The following is a 12,593-nucleotide window of genomic DNA, read 5'->3' on the forward strand; positions in this document are numbered from 1 at the left end:
TGTTATTGGTAAATTTTAAAATAATTTAGTTATTTTCAGATCCTACTCTTATTACATTGAAGTATCAATGGATCAAAAGGATTGGACACGTATTATCGATCATACATATTACTATTGCAGATCATGGCAGTACCTATACTTTGAACAAAGAGTTGTTAGATATATTAGGATTGTTGGAACAAATAATACTGTTAATAAGGTATTCCACGTCGTGTCTTTTGAAATCATGTGGACAAGCACAACATTTCAGTTGGAGAAATGTTTAATCGGTATGTTTTTCTATATTTAATTTTGTGTATATTTTTTCCCCGCAAGGGAATATAGTTGAGAATTTTTATATTTATACATATAAAAATCAGAAATCTTTAATTTATAATTAAGAATAAAAAAAGGAGTTACAGGTTAGCTATGACACTCAAAAGATAATTTCAGCTTCTGTTGCTATTTATTCAAGCTAAGATGATAGTGCAAGAAGATCTTTCAAGTCTATTACATTTTTATGTTTAGTATGTAAGATGTAATTAGAGAGCAGAGGGTATTTTGATTTGACATTTAAGGTTTAATTTGACTAATAATAATAATAATAATAATAATAATGATGTAAAATTGCAATTATATTAACCATATTTAATAATTGTAAAAAATGTTTGTGAACTAAAATTACTTAGTTTATCAAGTAAAAATTAATATTTAACAAAGCTGTTGTATTATGTTACTAACATATTATTGTTATCTTTCTTATTTTAGTTCCAAGGCATAATGTTGCTACTGATCAAAGTAGTGCTTGTGTTATGGAGGGAGTTAGTCGAAGTCGTAATGCATTACTTGATGGGAATGTTACGAATTATGATTGGGATTCTGGGTATACTTGTCATCAGTTGGGTAGTGGTTCCATATTGGTTCAGTTGGGGCAGCCTTACATGATTGATTCTATGAGGTATGTGTATTTATATGGATATTTACTGCTATTGATATTGTTAACAATCATTTAACAGTATGTTTCTTCATAAAAAATAGATCGCTTGACACAAAAGAAGCATATTTATTTATATTTTACTGGTTTTCTGATTTGCTACTATGTTTGAGTTCATAGCTTTGTGTTTTATATTTGTTTCATTTAGGAAAAAATTACATCAGAAGTGGTAAGTTGGAATTATAAATATTTATCCAACCTTTTTTCAAATTTATTTTGATATTAGTTTTATTTGGGTCGTTGCTCTGTTTTTATTGTAGTTTTACTAACAGGTGTTTCAAAAAGGATGCAACCCTAAGACAAAGAAGGTAGAAGTCATGCATAGGTAAATTTTATTTCTCTCTACATGTCAGTTGGCTACACTATACTCAAGATAAGAAGCTTTAATAGTTAATATGTCCTTATGTGAAAGAATTTTTTAACTCCCTCACCCAGAAAATCGCTTAGAAAGTTATCATCACAGGCTGAGCTTTCAGTCTGCAGCTTTCAGAGCAACTAAACAATTACAGTTTATTACTATGCATTAGTGTCATTCAGGAACTAAAAGAAATAGACCCCCAGGAAAAATGTGTACAGTATTGTCATTGGTTTCATTCTCTTGTTGACGGCATGGTATTGAAATTTTGGCTTGTTTATTTCAGCGATAAGGCATGGTTTCACTTGGATGGCTACATTAACAGCCAAAACTACCAACTATGGAGTGCTGAAAATGCTCATGCGTTTCATGATCAACCATTACAGGCATGTAAAATTGGTGTTTGGTGTATGATCTACTGGCATCGTGTAATAGACCTTTATTTTTTGACAAATATGTAGATTGTGTTGTTTATTGTAACTTGATCGATCAGTTTTTTACATGTTAAATGAGGTTGTTGATTCCAGCATGATAAAAAAAGTGTCATACTGCTAATGAAATGTTGGATATATTTTGGGAATTTTGTGGCAATCGTTTGATATCAAAAGAGTTGTGGCCTCCAAGATCCCCAGGTCTTACACCAGCAGACATTTTCTTTTGGGATACTTAAAAAGTGTAGTTTTTAAAACTATCCTATTACACTTGAAAAATTGAAGGTTAACATTGAAAGTGAGATTTCAAACATTACTGAGCAAACATTATGAAAAGTGGCTGCAGGTTAACATTGAAAGTGAGATTTCAAACATTACTGAGCAAACATTATGAAAAGTGGCTGCAAATGTTATGAAATATATACAAACCTGCGTTGGGATCACTGGAAACCATTTTGAACATCTATTGTAAAGTTATTAAAGGTAATGTGAATATTGTTGTATAAATATTTTATTAACGTAGATATTTTAAAAATAAATTCATGTCGCCAAACAAAGGGGTTGTGTCCTTTTTGAAACACCCTTATACGTATTGTTCAACTGCTTACTGCCCAGATTAGCAGTGCAATAATTTTTTGAAAGTTAAAGGTGTTTGGGAACAACATCTATGTCATTATTTAAAATTATCAACAAATAAAATGTCCAAAAAAATAAATTTTGTAAGTTTTTATATTTTAATATAAGGTATTATGAGATGAAAAGATTAAAAAAGTTATATTATTTATCACAAATAAAATTTCCGTAAATTGGGATCTTTTATTTTCTAAAATTCTACCCTGTAGGTATTCCAATAGTTCTGGAACATCGAGATCCAATAAGTTATAAGTTGATCATTTCACCATCTTTCCAAGGACAGCTTAGATTTGTAATATTATTTTGTATTAAATGACATAAATTTTAGGTATCATAATCTTACAGTTTTAGGTTATCTAATGCAAGACAAAGATCCATTTCTGAAATTAACCTACGATCCAAAAAAATTGTGAATGGTATATGCCTTTCTGTTAAGAAATAGTGTACTAGTAAATATACAGTAGTATGTTATGTCTATGCAGTAAATGTAAAGTAGATATCGATGTAACAGATGGAGTAGGGCAATGTAAAATATAACTAACATTGGTTGATTTTGTACACTGTTGTATAACGTTAATGTTTTAAATTTTTTTTTTTTATAATATTGATTGAAAATTTTTTATGTTATGATTTTTTTTTCAGATTACTTTTATGGGACTGTGATGATCGTAGTTATAATTACTATGTCGAAGTATCTGTTAATTTGTGGGATTGGGATGTTGTTTGGGATAAAAGAAGAGAAAATTGCAAGTCATGGCAGACAATCAGATTTGAAAGGAGGCCAGTCGTTTTTATTCGTATTATTGGAACCCATAATACTGCAAATGAAGTACGTACAATTGTTAAATTAATTCTGCATTATGATGACAATGATTTTTTTTTCCATAAAATATTATTTATGGTATAATCCTCAGCTGGTTTACTGAGACTTTATATCTGTTTCAAAATAAATGAAGAACATTTTTTTTTATAAAAGATGTTCCTATTTATCTAGTAATAAACTGATGTGAATAATGTCAATATTTTAATATAATGTCAAATGATTTACAACAGTTGTCAATTAACAATAACGTTTAATATACATCAAAGAATCGTTATGTATAAAATGGCTTATTTTCGGTTAAAAGTTATTCATGTAATATAAAGGTGTTTCATTGATAGATGAGAATTGATTATAATTTCTTTTAAAAGATATCTGACTTCCTTGCTCCCTACTAACTGTGAGCAACAGTGAAACCATCACCTCAATTTTGAATTAGTCTTATCAGTCGTTTTTCCTGTTAATACCTTAGGCTTAATTCTGGAGTTATTATTATGCTGCCTGCCTCAAAATAGGATGCTTGAGTTTAAATTGTTATGTCACAGTTGTATTATTCACATAGAAATTTTACTAAATATTGTGTAATTAAAATTGTTAGAAATAAAAAAAATGTTAATTATGCAGATTTATTTTCCATATTAAATTTTGAAATTAACATTTTCAGTGTGTCGGTTAGAAATAATTTTATTACGGGTAAAAATCCAATCTGGCAGGGATTTAAACCTAATGTCTTCTAGGTGAAAGTTTGTGATGCTACGACTTCAATCATGTCATCAGCAAAATATTTATCAGCATATTAGTTTAGTTACATTTGCCTTTCTTTTACTTTCGTGTCTAGATAGCTATAGTAGCACTAGAAGGGAAAGTATTGTAATCGGTCCAATTTGGGCATATGCGGTTTTCACCAGATCTTGATATTTTGACATCCAAGGAACCTAAAATAACCGGATGGAAATTTTCTGGATATCCGGGTATGTATGTGTGTTCATTGTTGTTGCCCTCTAAATCACCTTATATCTCCAGAACTATATTGGGGCAATTTTGACCAAACTCGGTCAGATTACTCCTGCATATACTCCTATAGGGCATTGGTTGTAATTTTCAACTTAAAAGTTCAAGGAGGTGATGCTGAAGAGCAAGGTCACCCTCAGTATCCCAAGATTTTATCTAATTAAGGACATATTTTTCTTATGTCTATTTGTTAATGATTAAAAAATGACAATAGTTGCAAAAAAAATTTTGAATAATTGCACTGCCATCCCAAAAAATGATCTAAACTAGCGGGTAAGTGGGCATACTGTGTCAGTAGTACCTCTTATCATCACAAGGAATGGCAGTGTAGCACTGATGTACAGCTGTTGTAGACATCTGCTGCATTGTCACATCATAGGTGAGTAGTAGAATTAAATAAATGAATAATATTTAAAATGTAAAAAAGTAACTCATCCGGCTAGGTCTTGAACTCATTCACCTGGTTGACATGGTGTACCTGGTGCATTAAGCAGTGTGGCTACATCTGTCTGTTGATCACTTAAGCGTAATTTGTTCCATGTAAGTTATAAAATTATATTAATAAGTGCCGACTATTGCCGCTACTACCACCACACTTGTGTAAATTAAATATGGTTTGCGCACACCCTTTAGTTAGATCATTGAATTAAATGAAAAAAAATATTATATTTATATAAAATGATAAATATCTTAAATTATATGTGTAAGTCAGTATGCATCAGAAACAACCCACAGTTGGTAGAAATTACTTGAAAAGTGGCTTTAGCTGCATGATGGGAAAAGTCCTACAATTGTGTTGTCAGCTTTTTTTCTTTATGCCGGTTTTTCAATGATTATCTGGTGGGAATGATTCAGTGGATTTTTTACAATTGGATTCCCTTTCCTGGTGCCAGCTTACAAGGGGCAATGAAGTATAGAAATCATGTTATGTGAAAATTGCCATGCTTGACTAAGATTCAAAAGTAGAATATTCTGAAAGAATATTAGAAGGTGGTATGCCACTGAAGTGGCTGACAGTACATAATTTTTTTACAGCTTAGCATAGTTTACAAAATGAAATGAATATAATTCCGCAACAGATAAATGTTTGAAAATATTTTGATTGTTTATTATTAAAATCATAGAATGATGTTATTTAATTTCAAATGAACTTGTTTTTAAGAAAGAATTATCCTTTGCAAATCAATTCGAAGTAAACCACTGTGCAACAGATCAAGTTTAACGACATAATATTAATATTCATTTTTATGAACATTGCTACTAAAACATTATAATATAACACAGTGAATTCCTGTTGATAATCATATACAACCGATGCAAAGACCAACTCTAAGTGGAACTTGAGGAATACCAAGGGGGATTTAGGCCATAGAGAGGTTGCCCGGAGCAAATAATATCCCTAAAACTTATGATGGACTTATATTTGTATACTCCGACCATCCATGCTGAATATTCTGAGAAACCTGGGCCTTCACCCTAAACTCGTAAACATGATAAAATTAACTTTAACCAATACCCAGTCCAGAGTGAAATTCAGAGGTGAACTCTCTCAACCCTTCTACATAAAAACTGGATTGAGGCAAGGAGACGGCCTCTCACCACTCCTTTTTAACTGCGCCCTTGAATTTGTCATGAGAAAATGGTATGAAATAAATCCCAAAAATATAAAAATGGGTACTCCATCACACTAAATTGCCTAGGATTTGCAGATGACCTCGCTCTTTTAGCAAATAATCAAGAAGCCAAAAACAAATCATGAGCCTTCAAAACCTAGCACAAAAGATAGGGCTTCATATCTCTTTCGAAAAAACTGAACTAATGGCCATAGATCCTCTGGTAATAGAGCACATTACGGTAAACAATCAGAAAATTAAAATAGTAAAACAATTTAAATATCTAGGGGAAATAATAACTTATAATTTAAATGAAAAAGTGACATGGCAAAACAGGACAAATAAAATGATTAAATCCCAAAAATTATTTCCGTCAACATATAACAAAAAATGCCTTTCTGCTAAAACAAAACTTAAACATTATAAAACTGTAGTACAGCCAGAAGTCAGCTACGGAAGCGAGACCCTTTTCAACCGAATTGAAAAAATTCTGAAAATAGAGAGGAGAATTGTCAGAACATGTATCAATAAAAAACACCAAAAAGAAGGCCGATGGTGGATTGTGCCAAATGAGGTGGTGTATCGAGAAATAGAGCCTGTTACTGATACTATGCGGAAAAAAAGAATCTCTTTGGTCATCTCATTAGGACACTGGAAACAAGACTGTCAAAAAATATCATTGAAAAGCTCTGGTTCCAAAAGCTAGAAGTAGGATGGATCAAAGAAATTAGAGAAGATATGAAAGAATTGGGAATTTCCCTGACTGACCTACAGAATAAAACTGGAAAAATTACAAAGCTAAAAGACAAAAGCATTACATTTAAACAAAAGACAGACAAACGACAAAATACAACGAAGAGGTGTTTACGGATGAAGAAAAGAAAGCAAGATCTGAACGGATGAAGAAATACTGGGCAGCTCGGAAGAGTAAAATAACATGCTTTTCTCAGAAAAGATCCAACTAAAATTGACTTAAGTGGTCCCATGTTGGCCGTAAAAGCATAATAATAATAATAATAATAATAATAATTCAGTGAAACTATTCTCAGTTTTGTTTGACTTCAGCAATTTATATTAATCTATTTAATTATTGGTGTTTCAAATTTATCCATCCTTCACGTTTTTAATATCTGTGTTGCTAATTCTGAGCTGTTCTAGGCATGAATGAAACCTTCAGGTTATATGGATTCAGTTTAATATGTTTTACTCATTATCACTTTATTATTAAATGATTTAATTATATTGCTTGTAATCGTCTAATAATATATATATCAAAACCTTTTCATAAATTTAAAAAATTCTTAAATATTCATTTTTTAAAGTTTATTACTAATGTCATAAGAAGTTTTTTAAACAAGTAAAACTTTAAAGATGATTGTCATCAGTTTGTGCGAAAAAATTGATAGTAAATCTTTTTATTTTTTTGTTTGTTTTATATGATGCCTATGATGAATTAGTAAAAGGTTTGACAGATTAGTAAAAGATATTATCAATTCATATTGATGTAATTGTTTTCAGCCAATTATATTATCTCAGAATTTGAAGTTTTATTCTGATGACTAATATATAAAGGCTTACAGTATGTGCATTGCTTTATGTAAATATTTTAATATCCTGAACTCATTTCCTTTTTATTATTTTTTGTTTTATACACTAACTGCTCGCTAGTTGTTTTGCTGTTTTATCTCTTACCTTTCTCTTTTTCTAATACTTTTATGTCATAGTTTCTTTTTCTGTTGATTTTTTTTTTAATTTGAAGTTTTATATTTTTGTTCATATTCGTAAACATTTTTATCTCTTACATTTCTCTTTTACTAATATTTTTATATAGTATAATATTCTTTTCTGTTGATTTTTTCTAATTTAAAGTTTTATATTTATTTCCTCATTCATACAGTTTTAATACTTTATACTTTACTTATACTTATACTTTAGACTTGTACTTCTTTTCATATTTTTATTGTTGTTATACTTTGGACTTATACTTATTTTTATGTCTTTATTGTTGTACATTTCAATATTTTATGGAATCTTTTTCACTGCACTTGTCATAACTTATATAGCAAAATATTATTATTTTGTTTAAATAGTTTGACTTACAATTTTTTTTTGTTATTTTAAACAGTTACAGCTTTATTATGAATTAGTTTTATCTTTTCTATTTGGATGATTACAAACTATATCTGAGGCATGCCATACAAATATGTACTTGTTGGTATTTTACTGCATCCATTGTTTGCTGTTTCATACGGCTGTATTATAAATGCACACTAGGTTTCCCTAGCCAGTTGCATTATTGTTTAGAACACAGCAACAATGATTTCCAATAAACAAGAGCGGAAAAATAAACCGAATTTCTGTTCCCTCCTCTTTTAATTTAAATTAGAATAATATATATAATCTGAGAATTAATTAGATCTAGATTATTTACCCGTAGAATATTTAATACACAAATCATTTTCAATGCTCGATGGGTTCTGAGGGGGTGCAATGGGGTGCCACTGTGATATCTTGGCAACCGCTCATCTGATTTTCATGATTCAAACAGCTTATGTATCAGCAGGTTGAGTGCTAACTATTTCTTGCATCGGGTACACTTATGATCGATCAAATCTTTGTTATCGGAAATTATATTGTTTAGCCCTATGTTTTGATTGCACTCACCTACCGTAAAATGTACAGATCTGATCTTTCGCTAAGTACGCTCAAACCTGTGTGCTAGCGCAGCTGTAAAGTATAAATTATGAATACTAAACAGTAGAAAATAAAAAAAATATGTAGAAAAATGTTAAAAACGCCACTTTTAAATTGAACACAATAAAAGGTAAAAATAATTTTAGGATGGTATCTTATAATGGATTTGACAACAAGCTTTGTAGGTGGTATGTAAGATTAGTTTTGTATTATGATAATTTGTTTTGTAAATCAAATATAATCTATAAAAAACAAATTAATTTATATTTAAGCTTCCACCTTTAGTACCGAGTGAATTTGCATATGGATAGATATTATGGATCTTGATGAAAATGTTCTGAGCGTGCAGTCTTTCAAAGACGCCTAAACCAAATTTAATTGCAAAGATTTGCTGATATTTTTTCACTTTTCCTTGATTTTTCATCATTTAAAAAAAAGCATTTTTACACAAGACATAATCAGTTTTGGACACCTAATAATAGCATTCAGGGAAGCAGCCTGCCAGGACAACCCATCTGGAGGGCCTAGCTGTGGAGGCATGCCATAGGCACATCCTGCAGCTAGTATTTATAATATTAGTTATATTTATAGTATTTCTTCTTACTTTATTTAATATGTACACCATTAAATAATGATGAAAAAGCATTTGTATTCAAATTAAATTAAGGGTCTATGCCTAATCTTATACTGTCATAAAAATAAATGAATATTTAAATTTAATTACTTTGCCTGATTGATGTTTATTCAAATAAGTAATAGATAGAGATGGGTCAGTTTTATTTGTTTTTTTTACAAATAAGTTGTAACGTGTGCTTGGTGAAAGGAAGAAATAACTTGTCATTAATGGCCTGAAACTTGAACCGTCATTTATGCCATAAAAAATATAAAGAAAACATAGTTGGTTTGGCTATAAATAAACTTGAAAGTTTATATCAATAATGCTAGAAGGTGTAAAAAGAAAAAGATAGAAAAACTGAGTTTTCCAGTATGATCAGTACTGGATAATGGATCCAGTGCTGATCATAATGGAAAACAAAACTCTGTACAGAGATTTGTTTTCACAGGTTTAGGTATTAAAAAAATATTTTCAACTTAAAAGTTCAAGGAGGTGATGCTGAAGAGCAAGGTCACCCTCAGTATCCCAAGATTTTATCTAATTAAGGACATATTTTTCTTATGTCTATTTGTTAATGATTAAAAAATGACAATAGTTGCAAAAAAAATTTTGAATAATTGCACTGCCATCCCAAAAAATGATCTAAACTAGCGGGTAAGTGGGCATACTGTGTCAGTAGTACCTCTTATCATCACAAGGAATGGCAGTGTAGCACTGATGTACAGCTGTTGTAGACATCTGCTGCATTGTCACATCATAGGTGAGTAGTAGAATTAAATAAATGAATAATATTTAAAATGTAAAAAAGTAACTCATCCGGCTAGGTCTTGAACTCATTCACCTGGTTGACATGGTGTACCTGGTGCATTAAGCAGTGTGGCTACATCTGTCTGTTGATCACTTAAGCGTAATTTGTTCCATGTAAGTTATAAAATTATATTAATAAGTGCCGACTATTGCCGCTACTACCACCACACTTGTGTAAATTAAATATGGTTTGCGCACACCCTTTAGTTAGATCATTGAATTAAATGAAAAAAAAATATTATATTTATATAAAATGATAAATATCTTAAATTATATGTGTAAGTCAGTATGCATCAGAAACAACCCACAGTTGGTAGAAATTACTTGAAAAGTGGCTTTAGCTGCATGATGGGAAAAGTCCTACAATTGTGTTGTCAGCTTTTTTTCTTTATGCCGGTTTTTCAATGATTATCTGGTGGGAATGATTCAGTGGATTTTTTACAATTGGATTCCCTTTCCTGGTGCCAGCTTACAAGGGGCAATGAAGTATAGAAATCATTTTATGTGAAAATTGCCATGCTTGACTAAGATTCAAAAGTAGAATATTCTGAAAGAATATTAGAAGGTGTTATGCCACTGAAGTGGCTGACAGTACATAATTTTTTTACAGCTTAGCGTAGTTTACAAAATGAAATGAATATAATTCCGCAACAGATAAAGGTTTGAAAATATTTTGATTGTTTATTATTAAAATCATAGAATGATGTTATTTAATTTCAAATGAACTTGTTTTTAAGAAAGAATTATCCTTTGCAAATCAATTCGAAGTAAACCACTGTGCAACAGATCAAGTTTAACGACATAATATTAATATTCATTTTTATGAACATTGCTACTAAAACATTATAATATAACACAGTGAATTCCTGTTGATAATCATATACAACCGATGCAAAGACCAACTCTAAGTGGAACTTGAGGAATACCAAGGGGGATTTAGGCCATAGAGAGGTTGCCCGGAGCAAATAATATCCCTAAAACTTATGATGGACTTATATTTGTATACTCCGACCATCCATGCTGAATATTCTGAGAAACCTGGGCCTTCACCCTAAACTCGTAAACATGATAAAATTAACTTTAACCAATACCCAGTCCAGAGTGAAATTCAGAGGTGAACTCTCTCAACCCTTCTACATAAAAACTGGATTGAGGCAAGGAGACGGCCTCTCACCACTCCTTTTTAACTGCGCCCTTGAATTTGTCATGAGAAAATGGTATGAAATAAATCCCAAAAATATAAAAATGGGTACTCCATCACACTAAATTGCCTAGGATTTGCAGATGACCTCGCTCTTTTAGCAAATAATCAAGAAGCCAAAAACAAATCATGAGCCTTCAAAACCTAGCACAAAAGATAGGGCTTCATATCTCTTTCGAAAAAACTGAACTAATGGCCATAGATCCTCTGGTAATAGAGCACATTACGGTAAACAATCAGAAAATTAAAATAGTAAAACAATTTAAATATCTAGGGGAAATAATAACTTATAATTTAAATGAAAAAGTGACATGGCAAAACAGGACAAATAAAATGATTAAATCCCAAAAATTATTTCCGTCAACATATAACAAAAAATGCCTTTCTGCTAAAACAAAACTTAAACATTATAAAACTGTAGTACAGCCAGAAGTCAGCTACGGAAGCGAGACCCTTTTCAACCGAATTGAAAAAATTCTGAAAATAGAGAGGAGAATTGTCAGAACATGTATCAATAAAAAACACCAAAAAGAAGGCCGATGGTGGATTGTGCCAAATGAGGTGGTGTATCGAGAAATAGAGCCTGTTACTGATACTATGCGGAAAAAAAGAATCTCTTTGGTCATCTCATTAGGACACTGGAAACAAGACTGTCAAAAAATATCATTGAAAAGCTCTGGTTCCAAAAGCTAGAAGTAGGATGGATCAAAGAAATTAGAGAAGATATGAAAGAATTGGGAATTTCCCTGACTGACCTACAGAATAAAACTGGAAAAATTACAAAGCTAAAAGACAAAAGCATTACATTTAAACAAAAGACAGACAAACGACAAAATACAACGAAGAGGTGTTTACGGATGAAGAAAAGAAAGCAAGATCTGAACGGATGAAGAAATACTGGGCAGCTCGGAAGAGTAAAATAACATGCTTTTCTCAGAAAAGATCCAACTAAAATTGACTTAAGTGGTCCCATGTTGGCCGTAAAAGCATAATAATAATAATAATAATAATAATAATTCAGTGAAACTATTCTCAGTTTTGTTTGACTTCAGCAATTTATATTAATCTATTTAATTATTGGTGTTTCAAATTTATCCATCCTTCACGTTTTTAATATCTGTGTTGCTAATTCTGAGCTGTTCTAGGCATGAATGAAACCTTCAGGTTATATGGATTCAGTTTAATATGTTTTACTCATTATCACTTTATTATTAAATGATTTAATTATATTGCTTGTAATCGTCTAATAATATATATATCAAAACCTTTTCATAAATTTAAAAAATTCTTAAATATTCATTTTTTAAAGTTTATTACTAATGTCATAAGAAGTTTTTTAAACAAGTAAAACTTTAAAGATGATTGTCATCAGTTTGTGCGAAAAAATTGACAGTAAATTTTTTTATTTTTTTGTTTGTTTTATATGATGCCTATGATGA

General features: G+C 30.6%; 1 protein-coding gene across 7 annotated transcripts in view; it reads left to right on the forward strand.

The window, feature by feature from the left end:
- BTBD9 (BTB (POZ) domain containing 9) overlaps window positions 1–12,593 on the forward strand; it is a 65,126-nt gene that overhangs the window by 25,080 nt on the left and 27,453 nt on the right. For all 7 annotated transcript variants that reach the window (XM_075377844.1, XM_075377841.1, XM_075377845.1 and 4 more), the window contains exons 7-9: window positions 40–269; window positions 748–937; window positions 3,035–3,221. In XM_075377844.1, the coding sequence (XP_075233959.1) occupies window positions 40–269; window positions 748–937; window positions 3,035–3,221 (607 nt within the window). The remainder of the gene's footprint in view (window positions 1–39; window positions 270–747; window positions 938–3,034; window positions 3,222–12,593) is intronic.

This window comes from Lycorma delicatula, chromosome 10, assembly GCF_047948215.1.
Source record: "Lycorma delicatula isolate Av1 chromosome 10, ASM4794821v1, whole genome shotgun sequence".
Taxonomy (NCBI): Eukaryota; Metazoa; Arthropoda; class Insecta; order Hemiptera; family Fulgoridae; genus Lycorma; species Lycorma delicatula.